At 42.7% G+C, this 16,485-nt stretch overlaps 1 protein-coding gene across 1 annotated transcript; it reads left to right on the plus strand.

Moving 5' to 3' along the window:
* The first annotated feature begins 4,315 nt into the window (after nucleotides 1-4,315).
* Nucleotides 4,316-15,423, plus strand: lrrc75b (leucine rich repeat containing 75B). The gene is made up of 4 exons (XM_022757874.1): nucleotides 4,316-4,683; nucleotides 7,442-7,570; nucleotides 8,332-8,444; nucleotides 14,476-15,423. The coding sequence occupies exons 1-4, from the start codon at nucleotides 4,402-4,404 to the stop codon at nucleotides 15,080-15,082; spliced, it is 1,131 nt and encodes a 376-aa protein (XP_022613595.1). The 5' UTR covers nucleotides 4,316-4,401; the 3' UTR covers nucleotides 15,083-15,423.
* The last annotated feature ends 1,062 nt before the right edge of the window (nucleotides 15,424-16,485 follow it).

Consider the following 16,485-nt stretch of genomic DNA (forward strand, 5'->3'; position numbering starts at 1 on the left):
TACCTATATAGTCAGTAGCAAATCAAATCACACACTGCTGTTGTTCCTCAGGGACAGAAACGCAGCCTGCAGAAACACAGCAGAGCGATGGCCACAATAGAAAAGGAGGTGATGTCATGTGTTTTTATGTGTGACTGCAGTCCTTTAATGATAGGGACTCCACAGACAGACACCGGGTCGTGTTATAAGCTGCAATTATAAGCTGGAAATTCAGCTTCTTTCTAAGCAGGGATGGAAAAATATATATTTAGAGGCATGTATACTGTGGAAAGCAGGGTGGCAAAAGCAAGAACAGATCACACACATCCTCTATCCCAGAGGTTCCCAAACTTATTTGCTTGTGTGGTTGTACATGCTTATAAGGCTATAATTCATGCAGTAATGTTTTTTAAGTATTTTTGATGCTTATGTGCCTTTATTTGATAGTCAACAATCAAGACGTGAAACAGAGGTCCCTCAGCAGACACGACCCCTATAGGAGCACGCCAGTTGCATCAATGTTATGCTACTTTGTGTCACCCAGCATGTTTGTGTGCCGTCATTAGAAGGTTGAATTTGTTTCCATTGTTGTCATATCAGTATCTTCCTGCCCTATTATATTAATACAATACTTGGTTTTAGAACATCTTGCCAAAGGACTACAGTAGAAAATTAGCTAGCTAACATCGGCACATTTACAGATTAAAGGAGCTATTAGTATTTTTTTCTCTGCCGCTGAATGTAGTTTCTTGCCAGGAGCGGTTGGTGGCGATTGTCGTTTGACAGAGGTTATAATTTGCCCTCTCAGCAATGCTAAGTCTTCAGGCCAGACTGGAGGCTACAGTGAGTCACTATCAGAAAGAGACGAGACGGGCCGGGGCTAGCTGGTTAGCGTCCTAACTTCAGTAGAAGACAAGACGTGACGAGACAAGAATTGAGACATTGGCGTTGTTTTCCACCACTAGAGACAGCTCTTGTTGAGTAGAGGAATAAAGTTTCATGGTGAACTCGCAGCATTTCTTCTGGTAAATAAACAGCTGTTAATGGTAACACTGGGTATGCAGCGATAGCAAAACTTATAGCTCCTTTAATGTGTGTTATCATTGTAAATAAAGAAAATGCTTTAAACTTTTTTAATGTAGTGTAAGACTCAAAGAGGTCAAATTATTGCGTAATTAAAAAATTACATTTGTGCATTTTGTGCAGCATAAAAATATTTTTCTGTTTATCTGTTGTGTTCATGGGATATTCCAAAGTTAGGAAGAAACAAAATAATGAACTGAAGCAGCCTAGATTTTTTGACTTTTGTTTCCTACTATCGGTCCTAAAAGCCTGGATCATACAACTCCCATAATGCTATCAGTAGTTAGACCCCCTCTGGTCCTAAATGACCATGTCTTTAAAATCCCACAGCGCCAGCTTTCTGTTAAAAGCGGTAAGTCTCAGGCTGAGATGACATCAGGGTTAGACATTACACAGCTGTTTTTAGAAGCTGACCGGCGCTTTTCGTGATGAGTAAACTGAACTTCATCTGTGAAAATTGGCTGCCACCTTAATCATTTCACAACTCCTCAGACCCCTCCAAACATCGTGAACACTCACGGGATCCCGACCCTTTGTTTATTTGTTTTCTCCCTTATCTGAAGAAATGTCTCTTTATATACATTTCAAAATCTAAAAATGCAAGAGCAGGAGGGACAGTTATGTTTAGCACATGATGAATAAATGAGTTTCATCAGCATTGCTTGGAGAGACAAAGCTCTGACAAAACAAATGAGTAGCATGGTGATGATACATTAAATTAAGGGCACAAGTCAGTCATAATTACAACCTCAAGGAAAACATGCAGCAGGCTGAGTCCAGGGAGAGTGTAGTGCAGCCAGGGGGGATGTTTATTAGAGATCAACCCTCCTGCTCCACTCAACAAGGCTGAATCATACCAGAAAACAAGGTCAAATCAGGATCAAAGTCCCTAAACCAACAGTGATGGGCAGTAAGGCCGGGATCCTCCTAGTGGCACAGGCAGGTAGTGGCACCTCAGTGGCAGCCTGTGGCTCTCTATTGGCAGGTAAAGACACACTGTCAACTAGGACGGGGCCACATTTCCTTGTTTGTCTTCAGGACAGGTCAGCAGCCATGGGTCTGTCTTAGGATGGTGGTTGAGCTGCCACGTTCCACTTTTTAGTTTTTCATCCATTTTATGTAATAACTTCCACCAAGAAGGTTATGATTTTGCCCATTTTGAAATAAAAGGGATCAAAAAAATAAATATATAAACTATTTACTAATCCTCCATGTTTTTTATTGCAATTGTGGCATGTAAACATAATTTCATAAACACACAGTATGTAATTTTCTGCCAAGTAGGGTCTCTCAATCAAAACAATAACAAAAGACCACATTTGTTGACATCATGAAGTAGCGTGGGATCAGGGGGGCTGTTGTCACTATTGTTGTCATTTCTGTCAATCGGTCGTTCAGGAGCTTTTTTACCAGGAGCCAAAGTCTCCTCATCCTCTCCAAAACAAACAGACCAGGTGACTAAAACCTGTAAAAACACTGAATGAAGCAGTTTTACGTTTAAAATTGTCCCAGAGAGGCTGTGAGCTGAACATTTGCTCAGTTTGTTTCTCTGATAACTTTCAGACATCTGATGAATATCCTCTGGTCAAAATGTGTAATTAAAAACAACCAAGATCTGTAAAGTGTGTAGTAAACACGTGGCATGAAAACTGCGTAAAAAGTCAATTCTGACCATTTCTGGCAAACAGCCGAAAGCTAACGCATGCGCAGAGAGGATATGTCGTCATTGACAGGCGACTAAATGAAACCGACTGTTACCTTGATTAAATTGAGATTTCTATGGGTTTGAAAATTGCTGGAAACATTTGGGATAATGTAAGTTCACAACTCAACAAAATATATAGGCTAACATAGGTCTGGTCATTTTTTATACATTTTTCATACATACAAGTTAGCTTTAAACATAACTGAGCAAAGTTGGGTTTAGTAATATATAGGCTACTTAAAAAATGAAAAATAAAATTCTGTTGTTTTCATATATTTATTTACAAACTTGTGTGTTTTGATACGTGAATAAATGGAGTAAACATTAATATATTTTCGTTTCATGTACATATATATGTGACCCTCCATGTTACTAAACGTAGCCTATGTTTGCTCAATTATTTTAAACCAGTGTTTACGTTATTATCTTTACATAACACAATTCCACTCTTAGAAATAATACAACGGGGGATTATGTTTACATAACACTAGCTACTTCACTCTTGTGATGATAACACAGAGGATTAAGCACATTGTCCTGGTGCCACTAGTAAAAAGTAACAGACTTGACCTGAAAACAAACCAGGAGACCACAGAGCCACCGGCTGCCACTGAGGTGCCACCAGGCGGATCCTGGCCTCTCTCATGATGGGTCTACAAATAGATCCACACTGCATCACAAGCCACCATTTGATAAGATTGGATCCAATGCAATCTGCAAAAGCTACATTTATGTTTGCAGTAATTTAATCTCCTGTAGTGCAGGTGTTGGGGGCTGTGAAATGTCAACCGAGAACTGAATGCACCCATGAGTCCCCTTTCAGTCTGTGGGTCTCTGAGCAAGATACTGATCCACATGACAGAAAGGTACACTGGGACATGGATGTTCTTCAAAGGATGACAGTGGTTTAGTGAAGTTATGACAGATGCAAACAGGATCTGACAGCTCGTGCAATGGCTGTCTGACAGCAAGATTGCCAGAAGAGAAATTCATATTTATTCAGGGCCAATGGCAAAGCACGTAGGCAACTGGAGAAAAAAAGAAAAACTAAATAAAAAACAGACTGAAATTTGAGTTTCTTTAAATTTCTAATTATTTAGAAGACTTCTTGCAGCACAGTTGCCTAAAATATTAAAAACAACATTGACATCCTTGGCTCTTTTATTCTCCCTTGTAGCTACACAGAGGGAGGGAGGGGGGCAAGCCTTGGAGGAGAGACGCGCAGCGGGCACCAGATGCTGGGATTGGTCGGACGCTCCACGTTGCACGAACCTAAACAGCAGCGTAAAGCAGAGACGGCCGGAGGATGAAGCAGCCGGAGCATCTTCATCATCCGAGCCAGGCGCACGTATTTGCCGCGGTGGGTGAGAAAGTCAAAATAGCAGTTAGTGACCGGTGCATGAGAGAATGGTGATAAATTAGACTGTCGTGGGATATTGTGTTGTTCCGCACCGGATCAGTCTACTTGACAGCCAGGCGGTAACGCAGCGCCAGACAGCACGGCGCTGTTTTCTACCATCCACTGAGGAGCATCCGCTGGCTGAAAATCTGGGATCTGATCATGGGGTTTTCCTTCTAGTAATATTGTCTGAGCTGCAACACGAACGCCGCCTGCGTCTAGAAAAAATCAAACCATGGGTTCCAGACTGAGCAGGCAGAGCAGCCTGGACAATGAGAATTTCTCCAAAAAGCGACGCAAGCTTCTGGATGGCACCGGAGAGAGCGACAGGGGCAGTCGGGGCGGCGGGGACTTTCTGTTTGCACTGATGCTGAAATCAGACAAACTGCCTGGGATGCTGCGGAGGACCAACCACAGCCCGTACATGAGGCGAGTGGCGTGGATCAAAGAGATACAGAAGCTGCTCCGTGACCGCAGGATAGAGCAGGCAACCGACGTGCTCAAATTACTGAGGAAGGTAAGCAGAACCTGCACACAGCTGCACACAGCACCCGGTAAAGTCAGACCCGTTTACATACACTACGTGCGCCACAGCTGTGAGCCTGCTCTGATGCTGATGCAGCCACGCATCCCCCACATTACTCCCCAAGCAACAGATGGAGAGCAGGCAGGTGCTCCTCATGTGTGTGGATGCAGTTTGATGTGTCCACAGGTGCCTCCATCAACCCCTGCCCTCTGACCTCTGACCCCCACCCCCACCCCCAGCCCAGACCACCTCTCCCCTCTGCACTGCGTGGCCTCGGCCACTTCCTCCAGAAGCATTTGTTTTTGTAGAAAGTAGGCCACTGGCAGAGCAGTGTACCTGTGACACATTGTTTCAGTGGCAGACGCAGCATGTGACTCAACACAGTGTTCTCTCTGGCTGTGGGGCTGACATGCATGCATGTTGACGTTTGATTTGAAGGGATAACCTGCAGTCTAAATAAGGAAATGGTCAAACTGCGTGCCGTGTGTCATCGCTTCAACCCAAATTTCATTGTCCTCAGATGTGATCTGGGTATTACCATGAACAAACGCACTCCACCATCCCCTCTGCATCTGTCTTTGTTTCCCGCACTGTGGCCAGAGTCTCACCTCTCCTCCTTAGGCTGTTCTAATACTCCCATTAGAGCGACCTGCCCCCTCCATCCCTCTCCACTCCTAATGTCTCTCTCTCTGTGTGTAATGGCCTGTGCTCCAGCAGCAACAATGTAAGCCCTGGAGTCCTGTGTTCCACAATACAAAATATTATTCTTCTCCAAAAGGTTTTATTAACTCTTAGTCAGAGGAAAAAGGTCACAGAAATGAAAATCTAGATCGCTGTCATTGCTTTACCAGCGGCTCGTTCATACTTTGTTGTGCTCCATGTGATTTTCATAGAAGATTACTTGTTTTTCCCCTGAGATGAGATATTTTTTTAGCCTCTTTGACTGATGAAAATCTTTAAAACCCACCAGATCAGATCAAAAATGCACAAAAACATCAGTTTTTATTGTTTTCTTTTAAAAACAAAAAAACAACTGACATTTGTTGCAGTATGTTTGATGCAATTTTCACTTGACCACGATAATAGTTATAAATAGATGTAGTCGTGACCTAGAGTATATCCAGCTCCACTATACTGAGTGTTTTCAAAGTCTCACCTGCTGTGGGATATGTAGCATTGAAAGGTGTAAAAGAATATGTAGGTGCATTGAAGATGTGACAGCAGCCTCTGTGATCTCATTTGTTTGCTTTCCCTCAGGCCTTCCTCTGTCTTTTAGCTGTCGGCCAATCTAGCATTAATTACTCTGAAGCCTTGACACGGGAGAGAGTGGAACATCCTTAATCAAGCCGATGAGATAAACTAGCCAGCCAAGGCTCCATGACAGCCACATCACAGGGGACATGGGCTCGCTTCCTCTAAATGAGCTCCACTTTTATTAAATAAGCCTTACTTTATCTTTACTCGCAGCGTCGCAACCAGGCAGAGAGAGATTTCTGAGAGATTCCTGTTCTCTGGATTTAAAAGGAGTTTGTGGAAGAGTTAATTGGTGTGTAACAGTGAGCTCTGCTCCAGATATGAAAAAGATCTGAGCTCTGCTGCGGATACGGGAAGGATTCGTGGCTTCATGCTGCGCTTGCACATGACAATTGATCGTGTCTAAACTCAGATGGGGAGATATATTTATACCTTGTTTCTCAGAAGGGCAGAAGCAGCTTCTCTCCCGCCTTGGGTTCAGTCTGTGTTTACTGTTGCCCTTGTTAAAAGGGGAGCTAATAATGTTGAGCTGCCAACCTCCCACTCAAGCTGTCTGTTATAATCAATGCCGATTGTGCTCGTGAGAGAAAAAAAAGTGTGTGTGCGCAGGTGTGTCGACGCTGTATGTCTCAAAGGCTTGCCTCTCTCATTAAAGTAGCATGGACTGCACAAGTGCTCGTCGTCGTAGTCTGCCTCCTTAGCACCTTGAGGATGGACATGTTGATGAAGGCAGATTGTACAGTTCAGTACACGCAGCTGCACTGCTGACTGTTGCTTGTCTCATCACACTCAAAAGGTCATTGGAAATCTGCTCGTTTTAGTCGCTTTGATTTGTTTTTATTGCAGATGCTTCTGGATTTGTCATATTTATGAGTAAGCTTACTTGACAGCTGTCAGCTTTGACCTCTTTAGAAATGTATTCATATCCTGTTCAAATGTATTCAAAATCATTTCCAGGTGCCACTGACATATTTTTATGCGGTGAAAAGAATGATGAACTAAGAGAAATACCTTAAACATGTTTAGAAAGTTGCATATAGATTGAAAACAGCATGCAGGTAAGGGTTTTACATTCTTTCAAGGAGTGTTTTGAATGATCAAGGTGAGCAGAGCAAGCATAGTTCTTAAAGTGGTTTTGTTTATGCAAACAGTACGTGCTGTGGCATGTCAGGATATGCACTGTGGCTCGGCGCCATGGAGGTGTGATAATATATGTGTCTCCCTCTAGATTTCACTCTCCTGCTGTAGATGAAAAAGCTTCTGTCTCTGTTAATGAATATTTAAAACAAAACATTTCTTTTATCTTTCCATTTCAAGTCACATTGCCCTTGACATAGCAGAGGCCCCATTTCCATCACTAATGCATTTTATTCTCCTCAGCTCCAAAGACACTTTAATTGTAAATGCCTTGAAAGTGCCTGATTTTTTTTTTTTTTTTACAATTTCATCTTGCTGTGATTTTGATTTTCTCATTTTTCTTTTTCTGTTTTGGTAGGATCTGGGTTTGGAAGGCACCTCCCTCAACGACATCTTGTACAAAAACGCTGCCTTCCTCAACCTGGTGGACCCCATCTCACACGAGCTGCTGCTCAGCCTGGCTCGAGAGATGCAGTGTCCTAAGAAGGTCAGCTTTTACTGCGTACTCCTTCCCATAACACTCACAGCGTATCCAGGAAAAAAAAAAAATCAAAGCTTGATGTTAGTATTCTGCAAAAGAAAGCATTCTCTTAAACATATTCCCCTGATGGTTTCCTTTTTGTTAAGTTATCCAGATCAATGCAAATCCAATCTGAGGATATTATCTACTTTCATTTGACAGACGGTTGAAGGGAATTCTGCAGACGCATGTTACTTTTGAGGAGCTAGAAATAGGACTAGCTGTTCAGTATGAATCCCAGATCCCAGTTTGTTGAATTGTTCTCAATCTCCTACCTGCCTGAAAACTCATAAACCTGAACAACCTGTGAATATCTGCAAAATCACAAGTGATAACCTTGAAGGAATCAACTGAACGAACACGCTGAATAAAAATGGTTGTTTTGTGCACAGAGATAAATTCATAACTCCGTATGTCTCGACCTTCGACAGTGAATATTGAATTATTTGGATGTAAGCCACGACATGGTTAATGAGCTGAAATTACCAGTGTTTGCCAGTGGCTGTGTCAAATCTCACCTCTCCTGTGTACTTCCTGTGTTTTCCCCCTCGACGCATGCTGCATGTGATTAGATTTTCTTCCTCCAGCAAGGCAGCAAAATTGTGTTTTGTTCAGGAGCAGCTGAAGGTATCTCGAATTATAACAAACCTTTTTTTTATTTTGTTCATATGAAACTTCACAAGAGTTTGTCTCTTTCCTGTCTCTTTTTTGTCTGCTTCCTATCGCAGGATGCAGACACCATAAAGTCTTCTGATAAGATTTGCAGACAGCTGATCTACCACCTAACCCCGCACTCAAAGTGGCTGAGGCAGAGCATGTCCAGACGGAAATCCCAGGCCTGGTAAGCCCTTCTGTCCAGACATCCAGTCTGTAATAAATCTGCAGCTACGCACAACTGAGAACAGGGCTCTGCTCCATGTCGAGCTGTAGAGATTTCCATCTTTGTAGCTGACATTGAACTAGGGCAGAGCTGGCCACGGGCTGACCTGACGGGAACACCATGGTAACCACAGCTGTCAATCATCTATCTTTTTTAAGTGGTCAGGTCTGCGCAGTGGATGTGCGTTGCCATTGGCCTTTCTCTCTTGAAAAGTGGCACAGCCGCAAATTTGTCCATCTGTTTGCTGAAGAAAAGCTGGGAGGGTATTTTTAAAATACAATTGTATCGTCTTGATGAAAAGATGGAATTGCTTTTGATGTGCAAATGATGATGATGAGAGAATTAGCTTGTGCACAAATAGGTTTTTTGTGCACCTAGGTGTTGCTTGGTAATCCTATTCATGAATAGAAACAGGCTATCATAATTCTCGCTCGTGTAATTGCTTATTCTACAGCTGGTTAGACGCTGCACGTAATGTGTTCATTTTCTGGAGATGACAATAATCTCAGGATTGACAAGGAGACAATGCAAACACGGTGAGATGAGGCAGGTCCATTATGAGTCAGTCAGAGGTATCAACACGCACAATCTGAGGAGAAGCGAAGACATATTCACAGGGATCTGGCAGGATCAGACCCTTCACTGTCGAGCTGCACTTGCAGGGCTTTGTTGTGCTCGTGGACGTTTAGCTCAGCTCGGAAGAGGAAAGACGCAGGAATTAACTGACTCTGACAGCATCTCTGAAAATGTGCAGATACATACGATTTCTAAATTCCTATAGCTGAGGGGCCTTCTTTTTCTTTTCTTTTTTTTTTTTTTTTACTTAGTCATATTGTAGGCTTCACAAACCTGTAGAGAGAGAGACAGAGTCTGGCACCGACTGAGACAGCAGGAGCGACATGAATCATTAAAACAGAAATCCACCCTAAAACAGAATATTAATACAGTCGATGCTGTGTGCTCTGACAGCTTCGCCTGCCGTCGTGTTCATGAACAAACACCTGTCAAAGCTAGAGAGAGACGAGACCCGGCCAGTCTGCTGCTGCATGTGAAAAGGAAATTCACCTCACACACACTCGATTTCTGGTTTGTCTGGTTTAACACTTTTATAAAAGCAACTGTGTGATAATTCCCCTGGAGCACAGTTACTTTTCCATTTAGTGTTATTACAGGAAGCAGCTGAGCTCAGGCTGTAGTGTGTTGTACTGTCATGTGGTTCTGTTGGGAGGGGAAGGTTCAGGGGTTGTTTGTGTAAAAGTTTCAGGGAGTAGGCTACACTTATTCACTTTCTTAGATGAGAATATTGATACCACTCTCATGTCTGGATGCTTAATCTGAAGCTACAGCCAGCAGACGGTTGGTTTAGCTTAGCATAAAGACTGGAAACAGGAGGAAATAGCTTGCTTGGCTTTGCACAAACACAAAACTGTAAAAATGTTTTATACTAGACTATCTTTTGGCTTGCAAAACTACATCTTGGCATTTTTACACCTTGGTTTTTGAACAGGTTGAGAAACCTTTTCTTCTATTTTTTCTGTTTCCTACTTTCAGACAAAGCCAAGCTAACTGGTTCCCCCATTTCCAGTATTTATGCTTAACTAAACTAACTGCATCCCAGCTGTAGCTTCATACTTAGCGTAAAGATATGAGAGTGGTATCAATCTTCCCATCTAAGTCTCTGGAGAAGAAATGATCAAATGTATTTTCCAACATGTTGAACAATTCCTTTATCAAGTAGGATTTCCCTGTCCACATTAACAAGAAAAGAGAATGACCTTAGGGTGGGTTTTACCTCCTTTTCACTTCCATCTTTGTCCAGCTGCCGGCAAACTGCCCTCATCTGTGAAAAAATGCAACAGCCTCACCTCTGAGGTTTCTCTGTACTCAGAGGAAACAGAAACAGCTCAGTCCTTAATGCCACCGGCTTCTTCATCCCTTCATTATCCAGCATTAGCACTGCACACCGGTCGCTCTAAATACTTTACACACATTTCTGACTGGAATGCCACACTGCATTAATGTCTGAATCTCACTAATCCTGTTAATCTATCTAACTAGTTTATTTGATTTTTCTTTTTTTTCTTTTTTTTTACATTTGAATGAAAGAGCTCCACAACAGGTTTGATGGAGGCAGTGACCCAGAAATGCTGCCGAGGCGCTCCCACCTTAAGGGTAATTTCATGTGAGCGGAAAAATTGCCAACACTTTGGTGACCTTTTTTCGCTTCGGTTTTCACACCGCTGTCTTCCTGCTCCATCAGGCTTACTTAACCTCATAATTATCTTCCTCCTTTGTCACCCGAATGCTCAGAAACAAGAAATACAAAATAAGCATTTAGTGGGCTCTGTCTTTGTAGTTCCCACATTGCTCATCTTCATCCACTGCATAATAAATCGTCCGTTTTTTCACCTCAAATTCACTAATATACATTATATTGCGCATTGTAGCTTACTATGCACATTAAAGCTTCCTCAGGGGCACATCATTCATTTTAACTGATTGTTTTAGCTTCAATTCCTTTGCCAGGAAAATACGACGTGCTCACAGCAGCTCTCCAGATCCAGATTTTGACCAAAACATCCACCACACGAAAAGATATGGAGGTGGTATTGGCTTGCAGGTGCTGTGTTATTGATATGGGCTGTTGACTGTGAGGTTGGACTCCCTGTATCATGAAGGACAATGCAGTGGTTTCAGTGTGAGTGTGTGTGCACTCTCACACTCTCCTTTGAACAGTTTCTTGTATATAGTACAGCAGAAAATGAATTGAAAATGTAAGTGAAATGCCGGGGAGCAGATGTGGTTTGACTCATCTCATCTCATGTCTCTCTTGTACAGATTTCAGTCTTCAGCCATCAGAGGACTGAAGTGACTAACAAAGCAAAGCTTGTTCATAAAATGACTCTGCAAAAAAAAAAAAAAAAAAAATCCAATGCAATAATAGCCCAGGGGAGAGCTGAGGAGGAAATTAACTCCTGGAAAATACTTTAATACTTATTTAAATTTTAGATAAAATGGATTTTTTATAACTTCTGTCATTATCCACCCACTTGTTAACACAGGCATTTTAACTGTTTCAAACAGTGTCCTTATTTGTTTAAATAGCATTTCCCCCCGTCACAATTAGCTTCAGCGAACCCCGCAGATATGAATATTTATAAATGACAAGAGTGATTTGATTTACGCTGACTGAATTCAAACGCTGCCTCATTATATTAAATAACTGACACACAAAGACTGATGAGCCACACATGAAGACAAGAGACGCACTCTGCTTCTTCAGTATTTAACTAGGAACACCAAGTAGATGACTTCATTATTCAATGTAAATTGAATTGATTACTTAATAATGGAAGGGATATTTATTAGATTACGTAATTGTGAATTTAGTTTGGTAAGCACTATTACTAAAACGGTGATGCCATTTGTGTTATTACTGGCTTCAATTCATTGTTAGTGCAGGAAGGGATTATTCTCTCTCTGTCTGCTGCTGTGAACATCTCTACTTAGCGACATGTATCGAATGTGATTTGATTCATAGCGGAGAACGCCACACCTCTGCACCACTTCTTTTTTCATCTTTTTTAATCACTTAACCTATAAACTAGTTTTGTCATTTAACCTGAGCCCTGTTGTCTGTGTTCTCATGGATGTAAAGACGACAAAAAAAGCTGTCCTCTCAAAGTTATAAGCGACACTCTTGTTTCCTGGTGTCAAATTAATCTGGAGGAAGGATGGAAGAGGCTTTCTGAGAGGACGCCGCAGACGTCCATTTTTCATGCTTCCTGAGCTCGAAAAGACGAGTCTGTCTGAAAAGGAGGGAGTTGTGTGATCAAAACCCATTCGCACCTGCAGGGGAGCCGCTGCCAGGCCGTGGCCATTAGGACTTTTGTGCCTCTGGTGAAGATGAGGTTCCTGGCAATTATAAAAGGCTGCCAGGGCCAGACAATGGGTGGGTGAGGGGGTGGGAGCGGCTCACAAGACTTTGCTAAAGATGCAGCAGCCTTGACAAATGTCTTTATCTGACAGATTCTGTTCTCCAAAGCTGATTAAACTCCACTTTATCCTGGCTTCACCAGCAGGTTTTATACTTTCTTTTTTTTCTTCTTTTTTTTTTTGTTGCAATTAATTGAAACGTTTGTGCTCATTAGCCCACCATCTGCTTTTAAAATGAAGCTGTGGATGCTGCTGAGGGCACATCCATCTTCGACGTGACCAAAAAACACTTTAAAGCGTCACAAGTGACAGGTACTGCAGTGAATGTCACAGAAAGTCACTGGGCGCTGGAGGATGTTATAATTCACTCTGACACCGAATCAGCGTTACAGGCCACTTCAGTAACAGCTCGAGTTAAACACACCGCATCCTCACGGGGGGAAAGTAGGCACGGGTAAATGGGACTGACTGGAAACAAAAGAGCAAGGGAGGGTGTAAATAATGCACTAATATTTTAATCTGCGGTGTAAAGCAATAACTAATGCTACAGAAAAGTACCACTTATATTCAGTCAAATCCTTGCTCTGCGAATGACCCTTAAAGCGGTTTAAGGTTTTCAGACGTTTGTGCTGTGTGTGTGAGCCAAAAAACACGTCCTGAGTTCTCCTTACTCCCACATCAAATATCGCTTCCCTCAATGACTGACATTCATTTTATAAATCAATATAGTGTCTCAAACACAAAAAAAAAAAAATCACCCGGACAAAACTAGAAAGCAGCTGGAGCGAGCAGACCTCAGCCACAGTTACATAATCCTTTAAATGTCTGATTTTAATAATGGAAATGCTTCTAAATTTTTAATCTGCATTAAAATATTCACTGATAGTGACAAGTGACACATTTTAATAAGGGCACAAAACATATGCTTAAGTACTGATTAGCTTGATTCATGATGATTTAATGCGAGGATGTATCATGAATTCCTGTTGCTGACATTAACACGTTATGAGTTTATGTGCTCTCTACTGGATCATCAATTAGTGAAACATACATTCATTTATATGCCACCAAATTAGGTCCATTAAATGTATGAGTCTGAAATGCACTTTCCTATGTAACTGGATTCAGCTAATTTTCTATAGATTAGATTTATGTATGAAGTAGCTGTGATTCACCAGTCCTTAACTGATGATCCATTAAGTGTTAACTAATCACATAAAGTCATAGTGACTTGATCATTTTCTTCAGCATATGATTTGTACCCTTATCAGAAAGTGTTACCTGATTGTCAGATTAAAAATTTTGAAACGTGTTCCATTATAAAATTGTAAATGTGGTGCTGATGCATAAGGAATTAACTGTGCTTTACTTAAACATATGTCTTGTACCCTTGTTATAAAGTGTCAATGATGATCATACGTGTGAGAAAATCATGAAAATGCCCCATTTAGCAAATCCTTGATCTGTGTTCTTTGGCCTCATTTTGACCAAACTTCACGGGAGACATCTTGCATCTCGAACAAAGAAACAAAACATAAAACAAGACTTTTTTTGGTGGCAATAATAACAACAACTTATAGGCAGCATTTTGTGATGTATTTCCAAAAAAAATAAAATCTCTCCTGTCCTAAAAATAAAGTGGCCAAGCATCTTCTATTCAAGTTTCATCTTTTTGTAAAACACATCATGGTTTATCTTTTAAGTAGTAAACTGTTTTGGCTCTGTGCTGTAAGGAGCTCTGTGCTCCTGGCCTTCAGAGCTTTCGACTCAAGCTCCTGGCTCACTCGGATGTTTTGGCTCCTCTGTTTACACTAGTAAATCCCCATGCTGGAGTCTCTGTGTCAGCCTTCCGCTCCAAACCAGCCCAGTCACCCCCTCCTCTATACAACACAGGAAACACAACATAAAACCAGGGCCTTGTCCCCAAGTCACAGATAGGGGAATCATTCTAAGATCCTTTCAGCCCCTCAGCTCAAAGTTAATCTGTAATGTGCTTTTTCGTGTCTAAGAGTCATCTAAGTAATCCCACTTTCTCTCTCCTTATGTTCCCCAACAGTCTCAAGACAACCCTACAGAAAAAGCTGTCCAGTGACTCTGTCGACTTGTCCGGCATCCCTCTGTCCACTCGTGACGTCCGTCAAGTCGCCTTCTACCTCCAAACCAACAGAGACAGTGTGGTGGCTGTGGACATCAGCTTCACCGAACTCCAGGACGAGAACTTGAGGCTTCTCCTGCCTCTTCTCGCCTCGCTGCCCAAACTCAGCACCCTGGCTCTCAACGGTAACCGCCTCACCCTGGCTATCCTCAAAGACCTCACCGAGATGCTCAAAGACCCCAAGATGTTCTCCAGCCTGGCCTGGATCGACCTGGGCAACAACGTGGATATTTTCACCATGCCCCAGCCGCTGCTGGTCGCTTTGCGTCGGCGCTGTAGCCTGAAGAGCAGTTTACCAACCATCTACGAGTACACAGAGGGCCAACCCTACTGCTACCACCTGGAGACTTCTATCGAGGAGCCCAGCCTTTACGAGGAAGAAGAGGAGGACGAGGAGGAGGCGGAAGACGACGAGGATGACATGGGGAACAAATTTGAGCTGGAGCCGTGGGGTTTAGGGCAGAAGCAGCTCTCCAAAGACTTCACCCTTCACTACTGTGAGAGGTGATGAGGTATTTTCTCTCTGAGGCTCTTTCCACTGTGGATGAAATGTCGTCCCACAGCACTCCGTTACTTCCTTCGTCCTCTCGCCCTCACACCACGAGCCCAGTCACCCTTCGAGGCACGAGGGAGACCAGTGCCCACATTGTGAACTTCTCGTCGCGACACAGCTATCAAGCAATTCCTAACCATCTCTGAGTTAACCCACACAAGATAGTGACAGTCACAACGGCGGACTTACTGTGTTGGTGGATGGTGCTCTTGGGAACAAGGTGCGGTTTCATTGGAGGGGGGCTGGAAGAGTTAATGAACCGGTGCTCGCTCTCTCTCTCTCTCTCTCTTCTCTTTCTATCTTGTCTCTACATCTTTCTCATCTCTCTCTTTTCTCTGCTCTCTGTGTCTGCTCTCTCTCTCTCTCTCTCTCTCTCTCTCTCTCTCTCTCTCTCTCTCTCTCTCTCTCGCTCTCTCTCTCAGTGATAGTGGCAGCTGAGGAGCCAGTCCCAAGGAGGTTTGGATCAGTTGGTTGGATGGAGGAGCAGCATCCCTGCGGTAGCTGAAGTGGAACTGGAGTTAGTTTGGAAACAGTGGGTCCCTCTGGGTTCTCTACCAGGACTGAGACTATCTCTGGCAGGCAGGGCCTAGCTCCACATTGTGTGTTCTCTGTTAATCTCTCAACAAAAGCTATGACACAAGTTCAACAGACTATACAGCCGACGACCTGTCACGTGACGCCGGCAAAACTGCTAGGTCAAGACTTTTTGCGTTTTCCCCCCCTTTCCAAATGTCCACTTGTGAATACCCACGCAGCCCTTGTGTAGATGTAAATGAGGACACAAAACATGGCTCTGTTGTGTTTCCACAGGCTATTTTTGTGCACTTTTGGTGAACAAAGCAATCTTAGAAGACAACAGGTAGGACTCAACAATGGATAGCTGTCACTGATTGTTTTTTGTACTTGCCTAAATGCTGATATTCACCTCTTTGTAATTATTGCACCGTTGTAGTCACCACCACAGTGTTTCAGCGCATTAATGACACCACAGCCAACTGTAATATGGGCCACTGAGTCTGTGTCCTTCCAACTGCCGTGTGTCTCTACAGATATGTTGCCATTTCCATGTATTGAAATTCAGCGGCCCTGTGTTTGCGATGAGACGCAGCCATGACTGTTATCTGTTGGTTATAGTCCGTCTACGGTAGCACATGATGATTAAGTTAGACTGACCGAAACACTGCAATGCACTTTAAGGCACTATATTCTATTTATATTTCAGTTTCTCCATAGCATATACTCTGTGTACACTGTTTATAACTGACTGAGATATTTACAAAGCAGCAGCTGAAAGCATACCTCTCCAAGGTGAAATGACCAAATGGCTCATGATTGTTAGAAGGATCATTGAAAACACC

The sequence above is a fragment of the Seriola dumerili genome, unplaced genomic scaffold, assembly GCF_002260705.1.
Source record: "Seriola dumerili isolate Sdu_G_001 unplaced genomic scaffold, Sdu_1.0 BDQW01000017.1, whole genome shotgun sequence".
Classification (NCBI taxonomy): domain Eukaryota; kingdom Metazoa; phylum Chordata; class Actinopteri; order Carangiformes; family Carangidae; genus Seriola; species Seriola dumerili.

Excerpts from the sequence above, each read along its gene's own strand:
- lrrc75b (XM_022757874.1), top strand. The coding sequence starts at position 4,402 with ATGGGTTCCAGACTGAGCAGGCAGAGCAGCCTGGACAATGAGAATTTC. Across the intron at positions 4,684-7,441 it reads TGCTCAAATTACTGAGGAAG|GATCTGGGTTTGGAAGGCAC; the intron begins GTAAGCAGAACC and ends CTGTTTTGGTAG. Across the intron at positions 7,571-8,331 it reads AGATGCAGTGTCCTAAGAAG|GATGCAGACACCATAAAGTC; the intron begins GTCAGCTTTTAC and ends TTCCTATCGCAG.